This window comes from Schistocerca gregaria, chromosome 1 (genome assembly GCF_023897955.1).
Source record: "Schistocerca gregaria isolate iqSchGreg1 chromosome 1, iqSchGreg1.2, whole genome shotgun sequence".
In the NCBI taxonomy this organism is placed as follows: domain Eukaryota; kingdom Metazoa; phylum Arthropoda; class Insecta; order Orthoptera; family Acrididae; genus Schistocerca; species Schistocerca gregaria.
The window spans coordinates 1,079,861,414-1,079,882,712 of NC_064920.1; the positions used below are offsets into that span (position 1 = coordinate 1,079,861,414).

General features: G+C 44.0%; 1 protein-coding gene across 1 annotated transcript in view; it reads right to left on the reverse strand.

Annotated features, from left to right (window-relative positions):
- LOC126289597 (protein dissatisfaction) overlaps positions 1–21,299 on the reverse strand; it is a 166,434-nt gene that overhangs the window by 126,496 nt on the left and 18,639 nt on the right. The window contains exon 3 of the mRNA XM_049984903.1: positions 16,254–16,415. Within this exon, the coding sequence (XP_049840860.1) occupies positions 16,254–16,415 (162 nt within the window). The remainder of the gene's footprint in view (positions 1–16,253; positions 16,416–21,299) is intronic.

Sequence of the window (21,299 nt, forward strand, 5' to 3'; positions counted from 1 at the left end):
TAACAACATGCTGTGTTCTGTTTTCTAAAAACTCTTCAATCCAGCCCCACAGCTGGTCTGATATTCCATAGGCTCTTACTTTGTTTATCAGGCGACAGTGCGGAACGGTATCGAACGCCTTCCGGAAGTCAAGCAACTAGCATCTACCTGGGAGCCTGTATCTAATATTTTCTGGGTCTCATGCACAAATAAAGCGAGTTGGGTCTCACACGATCGCTGTTTCCGCAATCCATGTTGACTCCTACAGAGTAGGTTTGGGGTTTCTAGAAATGACATGATACGCGAGCAAAAAACGTGTTCTAAAATTCTACAACAGATCGATGTCAGAGATATAAGCCTATAGTTTTGCGCATCTGCTCGACGACCCTTCTTGAAGACTGGGACTACCTGTGCTCTTTTCCAATCATTTGGAACCTTCCGTTCCTCTAGAGACTTGCGGTACACGGCTGTTAGAAGGGGGCAAGTTCTTTCGCGTACTCTGTGTATAATCGAATTGGTATCCCGTCAGGTCCAGAGGACTTTCCTCTGTTAAGTGATTTCAGTTGCTTTTGTATTCCTTGGACTCTTATTTCGATGTCAACCATTTTTTCGTCCGTGCGAGGATTTAGAGAAGTAACCGCAGTGCGGTCTTCCTCTGTGAAACAGCTTTGGAAAAAGGTGTTTAGTATTTCAGCTTTATGAGTGTAATTCTCTGTTTCAAAACCATTATCATCCCAGAGTGTCTGGATATGCTGTTTGGATCTACTTACTGATTTAACGTAAAACCAGAACTTAAGCAACATATTTAAGTGATGAAGATTGCAAGATCACAGGTTTAAAGGAAGCGCGATATAAGTCATTACAAATGTGAAATGATGGTACATTAAAAACTGGTGTAAACTCCAGAATATTTAAGGCAAGCGTACAAACGTGCATGTATTATGTCGTACAGTTGCCGGCCGTCACTTTGTCGCATGGTGTTCCATGCCTGTAGCACTTGGTCGGTCGATACAGCGACAGTTAATGCTGATGGTGGATGACTCTGGATTTGTCGTCCGATGATGTTCCACACGTGCTCTATTGGAGACGGATCTGGTGATCGAGCAGGCCAAGGCAACATGTCTACACTCTGTAGAGCGTGTTGGGTTACGACGGCGGTATAAGGACGAGTGTTATCCTGTGTGAAAACACCCCCTGGAATGCTTTTCATGAATGAGAGCACAACGGGTCGAACCACCAGAATGATGTTAAGTTTTGCAGTCAGCGTGTGCGGGATAACCACGAAGTGGTGCTCCTGTTGTACAAAATCGCACTCCAGGCCGTAACTCCAGGTGTAGGTCCAGCGTGTCTAACATGCAAACAGGTTGGTTCAAGGCCCCTACTGGCCTCTTTCTACCCAACACACGGCCATCACTGGCACCGAGGCGGAACCAGCTTCCATCAGAAAACACAACTGACCTCCACCCTGCCCTCCAATGAGCTCTCGCTTGACACCACTAAAGTAGCAAATGGCGTAGCTTTGGGGTGTGTTGAAAGCGCGCTACAAGGCGTCTGGCTCGGTTCTGCCCTTGAAGTAACCGATTTGTAAGAGTCCGTTGTGTCACTGTGGTGCCAACTGGTGCTCAAACTGCTGCTGCAGGCGCAGTAGTATTCGCCACAGGCATACGCCGAACTCATGAGCCTTCCCGTCCGGTTGTGCCATCTGACCGTCCTGAACCCGGTCTTCTTGCTACCGTACACTGTCGTGACCACCGGTGCCAGCAATATGTACAGTGGCTACATTCCTGCCAAGTCTTTCTGCAACATCGCGGAAGCAACATCGCTCGTAGCCCTATTACGCGGCCTCGTTCAAATTCAGCAAGGTGTCGATAATAGCGTCTTTGATTTGTAGCATCAAGTTAACACGTCCAATTTCAAAGTTCTGCAGAGCATATAGGGGCCGCCGCCAGGTCATCTCCGTCCCACAGTACTGGTGTGAAGGAGCTGCTCCCCTGGAAGACAACGGATTCCCTCCCTCCCCCCATCGACATGATGAAGAAGGTATCGGGATTCATCAGACGATGCAACGCACTGCCACTGAGCCAATGTACAGTGCCGATGGTCACGTGTCCATTTTATCGTAGTTGCCGTCGTCTGCGAAGGTCCATCGTTAGGAGTTACTAAATACAGTTTTCCGTAATTCCTTCACGAAAGAAGACGAAGTAAATATTCCAGAATTCTAAACCAGAACAGCTGTTAGCATGAGTGACATAAAAGTAGATATCTTAGGTGTTGCGAAACAACTCGAATCACTTAAGAAAGGCAGGTCTTCCGGTCCAGATGGTATACCAATCAGGTTCCTCTCAGAGTATGCAGACACAATAGCGCCTTTGTTAGCAATCATATACATCCGCTCACTTGACGAAAGGTCTGTTCCTAAAGATTGGAAAGTAGCACAGGTCACACCAATAGTTAAGAAAGGAAATAGGAGTAACCCATTGAATTACAGATCCAAGTCACTGACCTCAATTTACAGTACAGACACAATAGCGCCTTTGTTAGCAATCATATACATCCGCTCACTTGACGAAAGGTCTGTTCCTAAAGATTGGAAAGTAGCACAGGTCACACCAATAGTCAAGAAAGGAAATAGGAGTAACCCATTGAATTACAGACCCAAGTCACTGACCTCAATTTACAGTAGGATTTTGGAGCATATACTGTACTCGGACATTATGAATAACCTTGAATAAAATGACTTATTGATACATAACCGACACGGATTCAGAAAATATCGTTCTTGTGCAACACAGCTAGCTCTTTATTCCCATGAAATAATGAGTGCTGTCGACAAGGGATCTCAGGTCGATTCCATATTCCTAGATTTCCAGAAGGCCTTTGATACCCTTCCTCACAAGCGACTATTAATCAGATGCATATGGAGTATCGTCTCAGTTGTGTGACTGGATTGATGATTTCCTCTCAGAGAGGTCACAGTTCGTAGTGATAGACGGTAAATCATCGAGTAGAACAGAAGTGATATCTGGCGTTCCGCAAGGTAGTCTCATGTTCCGTCTGCTGTTCCTGATTTACATAAATGATCTAGGTGAGAATCTGAGCAGCCCCCTTAGATTGTTTGCAGATGACGCTGTAATTTACCGTCTAGTAAAATCATCAGACGATCAATTCCAGTTACAAAATGATCTAGAGAGAATTTCTGTATGGTGTGAAAAGTGGCAATTGGCACGGGGTACTAAAAGAAATCCAATAAATTTTGGGTATACGATAAATCGCACAATTATTATTACGAGCAACTTAAATTGGAAAGACCACATAGATAATATTGTGGGGAAGGCGAAACAAAGACTGCGCTTTGTTGGCTGTACACTTAGAAGACGCGACAAACCCACTAAAGAGACAGCCTGCATTGCACTTGTCCGTCCTCTGCTGGAATATTGCTGCGCGGTATGGGCTCCTTACCAGGTAGGATTAACGGAGGACATTGTAAAAGTGCAAAGAAGGGCCGCGCGGGATTTGCTGCAGTCATGGACTGTGCGGCTGGTCCCGGCGGAGGTTCGAGTCCTCCCTCAGGCATGTGTATGCGTGTTTGTCCTTAGGATAATTTAGGTTAAGTAGTGTGTAAGCTTACGGACTGATGATATTAGCAGTTAAGTCCCATAAGATTTCACTCACATTTGAACATTTTTTGCAAAGAAGGGCAGCTCGTTTCGTGTTATCGCGCAATAGGTGTGACAGTGTCACTGATATGATACGCGAGTTCGGGTGGCAGTCACTGAAACAAAGGCGGCTTTTTTTTGCGGCGAGATCTATTTACGAAATTTCGACCACCGACGTTCTCTTCCAAATGCGTAAATATTTTGTTGACACCCACTTACGTAGGGAGAAATGATCATCATAATAAAGTAGGAGGAAGCAGAGCTCGAAAGGAAAGATTTAGGTGTTCCTCTTTCCCCACGCGCCATTCGAGAGGGTAATGGTAGAAAAATAGCATGAAAATGGTTCTATGAACCCTCTGCCAGGCACATAAGTGTGAATTGCAGAGCAACCATGTAGGTGTAGGAGTGTTCGGTGCAGTGTGTGTTCACAAACACTTGTACTCTGCCAGCATTAAAGTCTGATGTTAGTTCCGACACAGTGCACCACTTGTCGTGTTTTACCAGTCTGCCCAGCCTACGACGTCCGACATCTGTAACGACGGGTGGCCTCCCTACCCTACGACGTCTGGACGTGTTTTCACCTTGGTTTCGCCAGACGTTGAAGACACTCACCACAGCAGTCCTCGAACATCTGACCAGTCGTACAGTTTCCGAAATGCTCGTACCGAGCCTCCAGGCCATCACAATCTGCTCTCTGTTAAACTCAGATCGCTCGCTTCCCCCATTCTACACACGGACAGCACGCTCGCTGGTACTACATGCACCGTGCGTGTGACTGACTAGCACTCACTCCTCGCAACTGCTATTTCTTGCATGGATTTACATCGATAGCAGGTCGGTGGTCCTAATGTTCTGACTGATCGGAGTGTATGAATCATGCGGTTCTCCTCGTGGCACAGACGGCTAGCAGCAGCCGACACCTTACGCAAGCCTGTCATTTAGCTGACACTTTCGGTCTTTTCATGGAACTTTTCATCTGAGGTTTCCCACCTCACTATCCGTTTTACGGTGCATTCTTAAATGTCTCCATAGGATTTCTAAATGGCAGCAGGTGACATTCATACTGCAAGACATCTAATTTTCACGCCATTTTTATGGTGAAATCAATGAAATTTACATCTAAATGAGTATGAACCCCCTTTTCCAGGTGTATTCTTACGCCAACCTTACGGACAGGGTACCCGGTATGATGCAGTGCTGTAGACAGAGGCAACGCCCGGCACAGCACATTGCAGTACATTGATTATGCGATGTGCGGTGTGGTTCTCTGGATACAACACCCAGACCATATGGCGTGTGGAGCAAACGCCGAACGCATTACCTGAATGTGGTAGCGCGTGTAGTGCAGATTGGTGTGGTGTAGAATCCCTGTACTGTGTGAAATGTCCTCTCTGAAAAATTATAAATGACTGTGCTGGTAAACTTCTACAGCTGAGCAAAACTGAACGTACACAGACAGTTGTCGGTTTACTCATTCTGATCATCACTAAACTGGCACACAATATTTTTAGCGCAACACAATGTCACTTTCAATAATCCCTACAAAAGATTGGCCGTGACTAACAATAACTTATACCATTCATGAATCACTTACCTCACAAAAATCTTCGTTATTCGAACTACTGCAATACTGTTAAATAAAAGATTCTAATTACTGAAGGCACTAACTACTGATACGTGCCGGCCGGAATGGCCGTGCGCTTCTACGCGCTCTAATCTGGAACCGCGTGACCGCTACGGTCGCAGGTTCGAATCCTGGACATGTGTGATGTCCTTAGGTTAGTTAGGTTTAAGTAGTTCTAAGTTCTAGGGGACTTATGATAGCAGCAGTTAAGGCCCATAGTGTTCAGAGCCATTTGAACCATTTTTTTACTGATAGGCATAGTTATCAAATGAAATATTTTGATAGAGAACAAACAATGTATCTACCTTAATAACGTTCAAAAGTCATAATATATTTTAGTCATATCCAATTAAACAAATTTCCTTTTTCTGACAGACACACGTCCAGATCGTCCATTCAAAACTCTGGCATCTCTCTGCCCACATCCACCACTGCAGGCGACTCACCTCCAACTGCCCAACGCTACGTGCTGTTCACATCCAACTGCCCAACACTGCAATAGCGGATATTCCAACAATGAGTCCAACCAGCCACAGACTGCACACAGCGCAGTGAGCGATTTTTATACAGAGCACAGCGCAGTCAGCGATTTTCATACAGAGCACTACGTGCCGTTACCAACATAAAAACCTAAACAGCCTACTTACATGTGTAATGCACGAGGCCGCATCCTCATGCCGAACTGGGTGTGGCGCACTCACAAGGGGAGCGGTTCCGCTCCCTACCTCCCACAGACATCTTGAGTACTTCACCTGTATCTAGTTTCATATATGAGCGACTTTGAGGGCTATGATTCGAGTTGTAAATAAATAAAAGCATGTTTCATTCTCAAATGTTGCTGGTTCATGCCTGGTACATATAAGTTCACCTGTTTGACAGCTCTGTGGAGGTCGCTTATGTTACTGCTGACGAAATTGCGGCCGTCCACTGCCCTCCCCCCATGAACCATGGACCTTGCCGTTGGTGGGGAGGCTTGCGTGCCTCAGCGATACAGATGGCCGTACCGTAGGTGCAACCACAACGGAGGGGTATCTGTTGAGAGGCCAGACAAACGTGTGGTTCCTGAAGAGGGGCAGCAGCCTTTTCAGTAGTTGCAGGGGCAACAGTCTGGATGATTGACTGATCTGGCCTTGCAACATTAACCAAAACGGCCTTGCTGTGCTGGTACTGCGAACGGCTGAAAGCAACGGGAAACTACAGCCGTAATTTTTCCCGAGGACATGCAGCTTTACTGTATGATTAAATGATGATGGCATCCTCTTGGGTAAAATATTCCGGAGGTAAAATAGTCCCCCATTCGGATCTCCGGGCGGGGACTACTCAGGAGGATGTCGTTATCAGGAGAAAGAAAACTGGCGTTCTACGGATCGGAGCGTGGAATGTCAGATCCCTTAATCGGGCAGGTAGGTTAGAAAATTTAAAAAGGGAAATGGATAGGTTAAAGTTAGATATAGTGGGAATTAGTGAAGTTCGGTGGCAGGAGGAACAAGACTTATGGTCAGGTGACTACAGGGTTATAAACACAAAATCAAATAGGGGTAATGCAGGAGTAGGTTTAATAATGAATAGGAAAATAGGAATGCGGGTAAGCTACTACAAACAGCATAGTGAACGCATTATTGTGGCCAAGATAGATACGAAGCCCACACCTACTACAGTAGTACAAGTTTATATGCCAACTAGCTCTGCAGATGATGAAGAAATTGAAGAAATGTACGATGAAATAAAAGAAATTATTCAGATAGTGAAGGGAGACGAAAATTTAATAGTAATGGGTGACTGGAATTCGAGTGTAGGAAAAGGGAGAGAAGGAAACATAGTAGGTGAATATGGATTGGGGCTAAGAAATGAAAGAGGAAGCCGCCTAGTAGAATTTTGCACAGAGCACAACTTAATCATAGCTAACACTTGGTTTAAGAATCATGAAAGAAGGTTGTATACGTGGAAGAACCCTGGAGATACTAGAAGGTATCAGATAGATTATATAATGGTAAGACAGAGATTTAGGAACCAGGTTTTAAGTTGTAAGACATTTCCAGGGGCAGATGTGGACTCTGACCACAATCTATTGGTTATGACCTGTAGATTAAAACTGAAGAAACTGCAAAAATGTGGGAAATTAAGGAGATGGGACCTGGATAAACTGAAAGAACCAGAGGTTGTACAGAGTTTCAGAGAGAGCATAAGGGAACAATTGACAGGAATAGGGGAAAGAAATACAGTAGAAGAAGAATGGGTAGCTCTGAGGGATGTAGTAGTGAAGGCAGCAGAGGATAAAGTAGGTACAAAGACGAGGGCTGCTAGAAATCCTTGGGTAACAGAAGAAATATTGAATTTAATTGATGAAAGGAGAAAATATAAAAATGCAGTAAATGAAGCAGGCAAAAAGGAATACAAACGTCTCAAAAATGAGATCGACAGGAAGTGCAAAATGGCTAAACAGGGATGGCTAGAGGACAAATGTAAGGATGTAGAAGCTTATCTCACTAGGGGTAAGATAGATACTGCCTACAGGAAAATTAAAGAGACCTTTGGAGAGAAGAGAACCACGTGTATGAATATCAAGAGCTCAGATGGCAGCCCAGTTCTAAGCAAAGAAGGGAAGGCAGAAAGGTGGAAGGAGTATATAGAAGGTTTATACAAGGGCGATGTACTTGAGGACAATATTATGGAAATAGAAGAGGATGTAGATGAAGACGAAATGGGAGATACGATACTGCGTGAAGAGTTTGACAGAGCACTGAAAGACCTGAGTCGAAACAAGGCCCCCGGAGTAGACAACATTCCATTAGAACTACTGACGGCCTTGGGAGAGCCAGTCATGACAAAACTCTACCAGCTGGTGAGCAAGATGTATGAGACAGGCGAAATACCCTCAGACTTCAAGAAGAATATAATAATTCCAATCCCAAAGAAAGCAGGTGCTGACAGATGTGAAAATTACCGAACTATCAGTTTAATAAGCCACGGCTGCAAAATACTTACGCGAATTCTTTACAGGCGAATGGAAAAACTGGTAGATGCAGACCTCGGGGAGGATCAGTTTGGATTCCGTCGAAATGTTGGAACACGTGAGGCAATACTGACCTTACGACTTATCTTAGAAGAAAGATTAAGAAAAGGCAAACCTACGTTTCTAGCATTTGTAGACTTAGAGAAAGCTTTTGACAATGTTGACTGGAATACTCTTTTTCAAATTCTAAAGGTGGCAGGGGTAAAATACAGGGAGCGAAAGGCTATTTACAATTTGTACAGAAACCAGATGGCAGTCATAAGAGTCGAGGGGCATGAAAGGGAAGCAGTGGTTGGGAAAGGAGTGAGACAGGGTTGTAGCCTCTCCCCGATGTTATTCAATCTGTATATTGAGCAAGCAGTAAAGGAAACAAAAGAAAAATTTGGAGTAGGTATTAAAATTCATGGAGACGAAGTAAAAACTTTGAGGTTCGCCGATGACATTGTAATTCTGTCAGAGACGGCAAAGGACTTGGAAGAGCAGTTGAACGGAATGGACAGTGTCTTGAAAGGAGGATATAAGATGAACATTAACAAAAGCAAAACGAGGATAATGGAATGTAGTCAAATTAAATCGGGTGATGCTGAGGGAATTAGATTAGGAAATGAGACACTTAAAGTAGTAAAGGAGTTTTGCTATTTAGGAAGTAAAATAACTGATGATGGTCGAAGTAGAGAGGATATAAAATGTAGACTGGCAATGGCAAGGAAAGCGTTTCTGAAGAAGAGAAATTTGTTAACATCGAATATAGATTTATGTATCAGGAAGTCGTTTCTGAAAGTATTTGTTTGGAGTGTAGCCATGTATGGAAGTGAAACATGGACGATAACTAGTTTGGACAAGAAGAGAATAGAAGCTTTCGAAATGTGGTGCTACAGAAGAATACTGAAGATAAGGTGGATAGATCACGTAACTAATGAGGAGGTATTGAATAGGATTGGGGAGAAGAGAAGTTTGTGGCACAACTTGACTAGAAGAAGGGATCGGTTGGTAGGACATGTTTTGAGGCACCAAGGGATCACAAATTTAGCATTGGAGGGCAGCGTGGAGGGTAAAAATCGTAGAGGGAGACCGAGAGATGAGTACACTAAGCAGATTCAGAAGGATGTAGGTTGCAGTAGGTACTGGGAGATGAAGCAGCTTGCACAGGATAGAGTAGCATGGAGAGCTGCATCAAACCAGTCTCAGGACTGAAGACAACAACAACAACATTCCACACAGAACTTTCTGTGGTGAATTTTACAAGTTTAGTACCTGAATCAATTTTTTTATCTACTTTCTGAACTATGTTTCACGGTCTGCCCCTTCTCGCCCACTAACTGCCTGTGATTTTTCTGGTGGCGCCAAATAGTTCTCTGATTTGTGCTTAAGCGAGTTGAAATGGTTTTAAACTACCAATCTACATTTGATGAATAGATAATTACTTTTAACTACAGTTGTGCCTGTGTAACAACTTTGTTCAAAACAGAAAGAAATTCTTATCTAACGACTGAAATGTTACGGCGTTATCTCTTCCTATCTCCCGACATTTAGGTCACTGCTCCACCGATTTCTTAAACCACCATTCCCTAAGTTCCAATTTTCTGCGAACTGGGTGTGGCACAACACTACCACTAGCTGACGTTGATTCCGCTCAGTCACGTGCTGCAACATGGAGGTGTGACGTAACGCTGAGATCGCTGACAGCTTTAATCGGAAGAAGAAGGCGTCAAGTTGAACAGCATCTACGTGGCTTTCGGTTCTGAAGAAATCCGCGAGTGTTCCGCAGAGGGACGACGAGGACGGTGACATCGACGGCGAACGCCGCTAAGAGCCGAACCGCGGCCCTGTTGAGAACTCACGTTACTTCACGTCTCCGTGCCGCAGTGCGTGACACAGCGGTTTGTCAGCGGTGGCTACCGGCCGTGTGCTCTAGACCGGCACCCGAAGTCCTCCGCAGACGAGCAGGTGACGTAAGATCGTGCAACAGATACTACGGCAGAGGCTCCTGAGGAAGTTACTAATCTCTGAAATATTTATTTGTTGGCTTCCTTTTCATTTACAGGGAAATGTGAGAACTCTACCCTTGCAACGTGTTGGCGGTCGATTTCCTCTCTGTATGCAGTAATTATGGGTCGGTCGGGAATTTCCAAGACGTTACCTCTAGCGATTAACGCTTAAGTAACGCACTGAAATGTGACGTACGGCATGCAGACAGTTTGATTCCTGGTTGGGTGGTTGTGGGGGTTGAAGGGACCAGACTACAAAGGCCATCGGTCCCAGTTTGCTTCCTCCTGTTGTATAAAATCATGGTTCAAATGATTCAAATGGCTCTGAGCACTATGGGACTTAACATCTGAGGTCATCAGTCCCCTAGAACTTAGAATTACTTAAACCTAACTAACCTAAGGACATCACACACATCCATGCCCGAGGCAGGATTCGAACCTGCGGCCGTAGCAGTCGCGCGTTTCCAGACTAGAGCTCCTAGAAGCGCACGGCCACTCCGGCCGGCACCTATCAGCAGTTAGTGCCTTCAGTAGTTAGAATCTTTTATTTAACAGTATTGCAGTAGTTCGAATAACGAAGATTTTTGTGAGGTAAGTGATTCATGAAAGGTATAGGTTATTGTTTTGGTAACAACAAAAGCCACCCATACTTTCACAGTAAATGCTAAACTCAATTCTGGGTCCAAATCGGCAGATAAACAATGTTCATGGCGAAGCATTAAAAGCATGTTCTTTCTTGCCACAGAGCACACCCAGCATTAAGCTTGAAACAGCTATGTACCTTCCTGTACACCAACTGAAAATGAGACTGAAAAGGTTCGAAAATGAATAAATAACTATTTCAAAAAGTGAGTGGTTGGAGTTTTATGAATTTACATTCAATATATAGTCACAGGTTATTAAACAACCACAATGGTAAGCTTAGCGTAGAGTTCGCTCCACCTCTTCACTACTATTTTTGTACTCTCTAGTAAAATAATAATCATACCTGGTCCCAACCATTCAGTGTATTTGCCATGTTTTGCAGGTTCTATTTCCTACGTAATAATTAAATAACTTCTTGGCAGGAAAAGATTTGCAAACTGTCCTCACAAGGCATGTGACTAAACCTGTAATAAATGTGCTTTCTTGTGGTTGGCCGAGAACCATAGCTCAGAAGTGTTCGAATTTGACAGCTATTGAACATGTGTTTCTGGCAAGTTTTTTTTACAGTGTCACACGAGTTGTATGGGTTAACTTCTCAGTGTATTTGGAGTAACTGAAACCATTTCTGCATGCATGCACACGTGCTATTCAAGAATGTATTTGTGGTAACACATAAATTTAACGCAAGAAAATGTTTGTTTAACTTTCTTGTTCCTGGTGTTTGCTTGTTAGAATATAGGTACCAGGCGAGTATATGAGTACAGTTTTATTGCTTTGGAATTTTTAACAAATAAAAATAAAAAAGTATAATAATAATAATAATAATAAATTGTAATAATAATAATAATTGTTTGGATAAGTAATTGAGAGATTAAAGTTTGTTTCGCCTTTAAGATTGGAATTGAATTTCTTAATGTTTCATAAAATCTTACGTAGCATTGTTCATTGAAGTCACACAATATAGTAAATGCAATTTACGCCGTGAATTTATCAAGCTTTGTATGTCCGAAGATGTACGGAACGTAGCCAGCGCTCGTTATATATTTTTTGTAGGCAAAGTCTGATATCTGACCTCAGCTTCAATCATGACAATGGGGTGACTAAAACTACTAAAACATATAAAAACATACTATTAGATAAAACATGTATTCATTTCAACATATACATTACGATATGAATGACACTTATGTAAAATTCTAGGTAAATAATTGCAGATAAGTCACAAATGAGAGTGACTTATTAATTATGCGCCTGTTTTCTGCAAGTAAGTATCAACATTGAATTACTCACTGTTAACTAATACCCTAAGGTTCATGATGAGTCCACTTGTACGTGCAGCCCGACTATTCATGAAAAATGATTTGTAACGGCTGTCATATTGTAAGATGGCGTGGTCTCCTGACCTTCATTTCTTACATATTCCGACCTCACCATCGTATTCTGCATATCAAGACGTTTCATTTGTGCCCAAACTCGATAGGGTAGAGTCAGTTTTACATATTTCCATTTAATCGATATGCAAATCTAATAAATAAATTGCAAGTGGGCACCGAGATGAAAAAGTCGAGGCTGACATACTCAAACATTAAAGACACGACGGCCACAGAAACTTTTGTTCAGCGGATGCAAACAGCCCGCTGGTAAGTCCGTAGGAGGGTGAGTTAGCGCGCAGCTGCGCCGGCTGCCGACAGCCCAGGGACCGAAACATTTTTTTGCCAGAGAAAAAGGATAATGGCCTGTGTGTTCACCTTAAAATCAAAACCCGCTGTTGACAGACCTAGTGCGCAGTTTCAGAATTCTCACAAGTGGACAGCAAATGCCTGACGCAGATGCTATGTACACTCCTGGAAATGGAAAAAAGAACACATTGACACCGGTGTGCCTGGTGTGGACTGGTCGGCTTAAACGGAGCGCCATTCTCCCGTTTGTAAGAGTAACGCTGATTGGCGAACTATTTCTAATGCAATGAGCCAAAGGAGTGAGGGAAAGATAACAGATGATATACCCTTACACTTTTTGCATGGAGACGGGTTGTTCCAGTGACACTCTTGAAGCGGGAACACGTAGCAGGAGCGAGTGCGCTCGTGTGTGTATGCAGAGAGCGAGGAACAAAGTCTGTACTCAGTACTGCACTCAGAGAGCACCTCTGCCGGTAGGAAATTGGAGTGATACTCTATATTGAGTCGCTCTCGATTAAGCGTTTGTTCACTGTGTTGGCTGCAACAATGTGCGGTGTTAACACAGACAGGGTATTAGTTAGTGCCTGCGAGCGAACATTGATAGGTATCGCGGTGGACTGGTTATCTGACCTGTGTACCACGCCAATAGTTAGACTAGGGGCAGATAGAAGTCCTTGACTTCATCAAGGTGTAGTGAGAGTTCGATTTGCGAAGGTCAATCCAGATAGTAAGAGATAGTTTTGTTATTTTTCAGCAGCAAGCAACGCAGGTCTACATTAGAAATAACATACTTCATTCACATCACTCCATTACACTCTCACATGACAGCCTCGACTGTACTTAGAAAAATTCAGTCGGATAATTATTCAAGTTGAGTAGGTGCGGCTCTCAGCCATTCTGTCGAGTAAATAACATTCAAGGAAAAGGGATAAAAGAGCTTTCCAGCACTTTGTATATAAATTTAATTAACAGGATTCCTAGCCATAAGAGATAACATCCTATTCTGAAAAGAACACGTAAATTTGTGTATCGATTTATAAATAAAAGTTTCACTTAATTTTCTCAGATTTTGCAATAAATAATATTTTCCATTCGTTTAATGTTTTTCTTACACTAACTAGCAATATTCCAGTACCCAAGTATCCCACTAGTTCCGTAAGAAAATAGAATATTTTTGTGTCTTTTCCTTATAGTGGATGGCTCCAGAAGATATTTATTGCTGAAAGATTTTCAGGCATTTCTTTTTGGTACGTTACGAGCGTCTGTCTGACTTCTGTAGTAGTGTGGGTTGAAATTGCTTCTTGCAGGAGCCAAAGGGTACTTGTCAGATCAATCCGTTGCGCAACTCGTCAACATAACACCCAGATACTGACAATATGTAGAAAATATTGTGTCTTTGACACCACTGAACTAAAGATGATGCCTGAGTGGCAGAATCGATGTAAGTAGGGGCGTGTGGAGTGCAGTAGTAGTTACCATTGCATTCTATCATAGGTAGAATATAAGACTTAAAGTTAATGGCTAGCTGTGAGAATTTAGTTGTTGGTCTATGGACGCAACATAATATAGCTTTTATAAAATGAAGTGGTGAATGATGTTGTTTGTACTCACACGGAGCCAGTAAATGTTACGTCGTAGTTATTTCTGTAAAAGTGTAAACTGTGTGTTATTTCTTTGTAAGGTTATAAGATTATCAAGAACTGAAGTGATACTGATCGTTAACAAATACTGACCATTGTGCATGGCAATTAGAGAAGCGCAATGAATTGATATTGTAACTCAAAGGGAAAGCATCGGGAACAAATTTGTATACTTTTGTATACTTAGTTTTAAGGATGCAGCAACGCGACGTGTGGATTTCGCTCAATTTTACAATACTGATCCTTTGCTGTAGGAACCAGGTATTTTCCATCAGATTTAATGTAGAGGTGTATCCGGTTTGTAATATTTTGTGTTAAATTTTGGTATCTATTTTGTCAAACGATGTCAGACTTTTTCTCATGTAACAATCCAAATGTTTTTTTAACTACGACAATAAGTTTAGAAGTTCACTGATTTTGACATTAATATAAAATGTTTCATATCAGATTTTTGGAAGGAGAAACTTTATTTTGATAACAATTTTCAAACTGAAGCATTTGGTCTTAACATATCCCCTTATTAGGACCTCATCCTCTTCCATGTCATATTTATTTAAATCCAATGAATATTTTTCTAAAAGAAATTGTTATAAAACATAATAAAAATTATGAATGTGCCACAATCAGAAGAGTATTAATGTTTGTGACAGTTTCAATGCGGGCAGCATTGCACAGCGCTGAGCCAATATCCAGTAGTTTTACTGCGCATTTGCAAGGCTATCCATTTATCAGCGAATCTACTGATATTATTTTTATGAAGGTATTTTACGGCTGGCATTGCACTTCGCTGTGCCAAGATTGAATATTTTGTATGCCTACCGTGGAGAGAACAGAATACCAAGACTACATGCATTGAGACTCTAAAGCTACGGAAAATTTATTTGTTTATTTGCGCAGGGAATTTTGTCAGTTTATTGTACAGGACCATAGAACTCGGTGCTCACGAGACTAGGTAAATTTGAGAGGGACTGATTTCATTATGGGTATTACATATTGGTTTTGCAGATTAAGCCATTTGCTCAACGACACATCACACAGTAAATTTGAATAACGCATTTCATGTACAGTGGCAGACAAAAACACATAAAAGCTTATAAAGAACATTACAAGTTCATTCACTTCAGTATAGTTTCCTACGGTCATTTCCGCTATTTAATTGTAGGTCGACAATTACCGTTGTTTTATAACGTTAGAAAAAATGAACCAGGGGACACTACCTGGTTATCAGTACGTTCATCTCAGTGACTGACTCACCGTCCTCGTTTATGGTGACCATGAATCACTTGTTACGGTGGTAGGCGACTTACCATCCTTGTTATTGGCAGCCTGGAATCACTTGTAGAGGCGGCAGGTGACTTACCATCCTTGTTAATGGGAGCCAGAAGGACTTGCTGAGGTGACAGACGTCTTACCATACTTGTTCATGCCGGCCTGGAAGCACTTGTTGCTGTGGAAGGCGACTTACCATCATTGTTTATGGTAGCCAGAAGAACATGTTGAAGTGGCAGCGACTTACCATCCACGTTCATGGAGGCTTGGAAGTACTTCTGGAGACGGCAGGCGAGTCACCATCCTTCTTCATGGCACAGTGGGAGCAGTCGCTGAGATGGCAGGCGACTTACCATCCTTATTCATGGCGGTATGGAAGCACTTTGTAGAGACGGCAGGCGACTTACCATCCTTGTTCATGGCGACCTGGAAGGCGACTTACCATCCTTGTTCATGGCGGCCTGGAAGCACTTGTTGAGGCGGCAGGCGACTTACCATCCTTGTTCATGGCGGCCTGGAAGCACTTGTTGAGGCGGCAGGCGACTTACCATCCTTGTTCATGGCGGCCTGGAAGCACTTGTTGAGGCGGCAGGCGACTTACCATCCTTGTTCATGGCGGCCTGGAAGCACTTGTTGAGGCGGCAGGCGACTTACCATCCTTGTTCATGGCGGCCTGGAAGCACTTGTTGAGGCGGCAGGCGACTTACCATCCTTGTTCATGGCGGCCTGGAAGCACTTGTTGAGGCGGCAGGCGACTTACCATCCTTGTTCATGGCGGCCTGGAAGCACTTGTTGAGGCGGCAGGCGCGGCACTGGTTGCGGTGCGTCTTGTCGATGGGGCAGCGACCCTTCAGCTCACCCGCCGCCTTGCACGTGTAGACGCGGTTCCGGTGGATCGACCGCTTGAAGAAGCCCGAGCAGCCTGCGCAGCACAACACACGGCGTACTGCTGAGGCTGCCCGCCCGCTGCAGAACACGTCTGCACCTTCCTCGTGGCTGAGTAGTGGCTTCGTACTCAAACATCTCATCATTCTAGTATTTGCCACGAAATAAAAGACTGACGGCATCTGTCTATACTTACACACGGTTGCTGCTACTAATTAAGCATTTTGATGTACACCATTGACGCTCATCTAAACTGCACGTCGAACCGTGCCTGTCTATGCGTGCCGGCCAAAGAGCCTCACACTTCGTGCATAGCTACAGCATGGCGGGCGGGCACGAAACGCCATTAGAATGTGAAAGGGAATAATTTCCGATTGTACGCTCATTTGAGCCGATTACACTGAATATTACAGATTTCTGGAGAAGAACAAGATGAAGTATTTCAAGAGTAGTGCAGAAACCGGTGATGATTCGGGTGCATCATAGCAAAAACCTAGTCTGATCCATATTTGAGAAGCACATTAGAAAATTGATCACTATAATTCTGCTTGTACTTTACCTATGCCTTGTGTTGTCTTGCAAAAGAACGATATGAGATGCAGCAAAAATCAATAATTTAGGTACTGTATCATCTAAACCTTTAAATCCGTACAATTCGTAGTTGTAAACAATGCTGACTCTACTCCAGTATGCCATTAAAATTGCTACACCAAGAAGAAATGTAGATGATAAACGGCAATTCATTGAACAAATATATTATACTAGAACTGACATGTGATTACATTTTCACGCAATGTGGGTGCATAGATCCTGAGAAATCAGTACCCAGAACAACCACCTCTGGCCGTAATAACGGCCTCGATGCGCCTGGCATTGAGTCAAACAGAGCTTGGATGCCGTGTACAGGTACAGCTGTCCATGCAGCTTCAACACGATACCACAGTTCATCAAGAGTAGTGACTGGCGTATTGTGACGAGCCAGTTGCTCGGCCACCATTTACCAGACGTTTTCAGTTGGTGAGAGATCTGGACAATGTGCTGGCCAGGGCAGCAGTCGAACATTTTCTGCATCCAGAAAGGCCCGTACAGGACCTGCAACATGCGGTCGTGCTTTATCCTGCTGAAATGTAGGGTTTTGCAGGGATCGATGGAAGGGTAGAGCCACGGGTCGTAACACATCTGAAATGTAACGTCCACTGTTCAAAGTGCCGTCAATGTGAACAAGAGGTGACCGAGACGTGTAACCAATGACACCCCATACCATCACGCCGGGTGATACGCCAGTATGGCGATAACGAATACACGCTTCCAATGTGCGTTCACCGCGATGTCGCCAAACACGGATGCGACGATCATGATGTTCTAAACATAAACTGGTTTCATCCGAAAAAATGACGTTTTGCCATTCGTGCACCCAGGTTCGTCGTTGAGTACACCATCGCAGGCGCTCCTGTCTGTGATGCAGCGCCAAGGGTATCCGCAGCCATGGTCTCTGAGCTGATAGTCCATGCTGCTGCAAACGTCGTCGTACTTTTCGTGCAGATGATTTTTGTCTTGCAAACGTCCCGATCTGTTGACTCAGGGATCGAGACGTGGCTGCACGATCCGTTACAGCCATGCGGATAAGATTCCTGTCATCTCGACTGCTAGTGATACGAAGCCGTTGGGATCGAGCACGGCGCTCCGTATTACCCTCCTGAACCCACCGATTCCATATTCTGCTAACAGTCATTGGATGTCGACCAACGCGAGCAACAATGTCGCGATACGATAAACAGCAATCGCGATAGGCTACAGTCCCACGTCGGAAACGTGATGGTACGCATTTCTCCTCCTTACACGAGGCATCACAACAACGTTTCAGCAGGCAACGCCGGTCAGTTGCTGTTTGTGTTTGAGAAATCCGTTGGAAACTCGCCTCATGTCAGCACGTTGTAGGTGTCGCCACCGGCGCCAACCTTGTGTGAATGCTCTGAAAAGCTAATCATTTGCATATCACAGGAACGTCTTCCTGTTGGTTAAATTTCGCGTCTGTAACACGTCATCTTCGTGGTGTAGCAATTTCAATGGCCAGTAGTGTAGATATAATGTAGTGCTGGAGAAAAACGAAAGCAACGCTTTCAAGGTTTGTGTTCAGTTTCACCAGGGTACAATATGTGCATACAGAGTAGCTGTAGTGTTAGTGACTCATCTGTCACGGCGATCAGATGGCGCTCAGGATGCCTGTCTGTGTGTCCTCTACTTTGTGCAGGCGGTAACTGTGCTGAGTTTAGAGCTGAAATGTGTTTGCCACGTGCATTCCAGGGTACAACCACGCCCCACCACGAGTGATGTACTCCTGTTGCACAGCTTGAGCCATTTGAACGGGGTTGCACTGGTCGCCTGCGAGACCAGGATCTGGACTACCGCGTGATATAGACACACTTCAAGAGCGACGTATCCTGCGAGCAGCGGTGGCCGACCGAGCACCACCCTGGGAGCACGTTACACCTGCTGTCTCCTCAGGGGCCACTGGCAAGCGTCTGCCTGCTGCAAGACTGGGGTCACGCGTGACCCTGGTCGGGCTACCAGTGACACAGGGACGTTGGTAACCGCAGCTGCTCTGGTGTCGTGAAAGAGTTGCCTCTAGAGAAGAATGGCGCACTGTTGTCTTCAATGATGAGTCTGGGCTCTGTCCGTGTGCGAGTAGTGGACGTACACGTTACGCGCAGGCATTGTGAAGTTCCTACTCCGGAATGCTTTTGCCCGCGACTCACAGGTCACGCCCCAGGCTTGACAGTGTGGGAGGCACTTCCTGGCAGATTAAAACTGTGTGCCGGACCGAGACTCGAACTCGGGACCTTTGCCTTCGCGGGCAAGTGCTCTACCATCTGAGCTACCCAAGCACGACTCTCGCCCCGTCCTCACAGCTTTACATCTGCCAGTACCTCGTCTCCTATCTTCCAAACTTAACAGAAGTTCTCCTGCAGGTTTCGCAGGAGTCGTGCTTGGGTAGCTCAGATGGGTAGGGCACTTGCCCGCGAAAGGCAAAGGACCCGAGTTCGAGTCTCGGTCCGGCACACAGTTTTAGTCTGTCAGGAAGTTTCATATCAGCGCACACTCCGCTGCAGAGTGTAAATCTCATTCTGGAGTATGGCATGCAATCAGTTGAACTGACGAGCACACTTAGCGTTCCTGCAGGGTAAAGTAACCAGTGCCCGATACCTAACACAGGTTGTTATTCCCTCGCTACTGTCATTTCTCGACAGTTACTTAATTACGTGTTCCGTTGATCAATAGCACGGAGAACCGTTGTGAAGTGGAACGTTTCAAATGCACAAGAAATGCGCACAGGAAACAAGTTTTTTGTTTGTTTACATTATAGTGTTATACCTAAATATTTCTGTTATCTACCCCATTCCCTAAAATGGCACAAAATGCACGTATTATATCTCCGGTTTTATTTACTCATATTCAAGAATTCATCTATGGTATAGAAGGAGTTGTCAAGGAGGTATGATTTGAATTTGTTTTTGAAACTATTACTGCTGTCTGTCAGACATTTTATTTCATCTGGTAATTTATCAAAAAGTTGTATAGCAGCATATTTTACTCCTTTCTGTGCCAAATATAGGTTAAGTAAAGGATAGTGTAGGTCTTTCTTTTTCTGGTATTGTAATCACGAATGTCGCTGTTGATTTGAAACTGATCCATGCTGTTGAGAAAAAATTTCATTACTGAGTAAATCTACTGTGAAGCAGTTGTAAGAATTCCTAACCTTTTAAGCAGGTGCCTACAAGATGTGCAACTACAAACCCCACACATTATTTTAACTACTTTCTTTTGAGCAGTGAATGCCTTTTGCCTAAGTGTTGAGCTGCCCCAGAATATTATTCCGTATGATATCAGAGAGTGGAACTATGCAAAGTATGTTAGCTTACTAATTTCTACATCCTCAAAATTGGCAATTATTCTTATTACAAAAGTTGTTGAACCTAGTCGCTTTAGGAGATCCAAAATATGAATTTTCCTATTAAGATTCTCATCTATATGTTCATCCAAAAACTTGGTATGCTCTACCCTGGCTACTGACTTCCTTTGAAGTGTTATGTTTATTGAAGGGTGTGCTGTGTTTTTTCAAAGTTCAGAGCAAGCCCATTTGCAGAAAACCAATTAATAATTTTTCAAAAGACCTTATTTGTATCATTTTCTTTCGGACTTACTTTTACTGGATTAATAATTATGCTTGTATCATCAGCAAACACTGAAGGTGAAGTTCTTTGCTAGCAGGACACTGCACACCCACATACGGCCGTTGGTACGCAGCTTACTCTTCGTGGCACACAACAACTATCCTGGCCAGCAAGATCACAAGATCTCTCTCCAGTCCAACGCTTACTGAATACGATGAGCGGGAACTTTCTTGCTCTCGAAAACCTGCAGAAACCATTATCAAATAGTAATAAAAGGTGTAAGGAGCTTGGGGCAGCCTATCGCAGGATGCCTTTCGTTTGCATGTAAGAATACACGTCTACGTTGCAGCCAGAGGGAGTGGGGATACACCATGTATGGATGCAACTGTTTGGGCCTCATTTGCTGTGACGTGTGCGTTTCATTTGGTACGCAGTTGTTGTCATATAGTCCTACAACACTGAATTTCCTTTCAGTCACATTACTTGTCAATAAAAAGATCTTGTTGACGACGTTGCAATTGCAGTGTAGATGGATTTTGTCGCAATAGTCTGTTAGTTTTCTGCAGAATATACCCAGCAAAGATATATAAAGTGCACGAAATACACTCCTGGAAATGGAAAAAAGAACACATTGACACCGGTGTGTCAGACCCACCATACTTGCTCCGGACACTGCGAGAGGGCTGTACAAGCAGTGATCACACGCACGGCACAGCGGACACACCAGGAACCGCGGTGTTGGCCGTCGA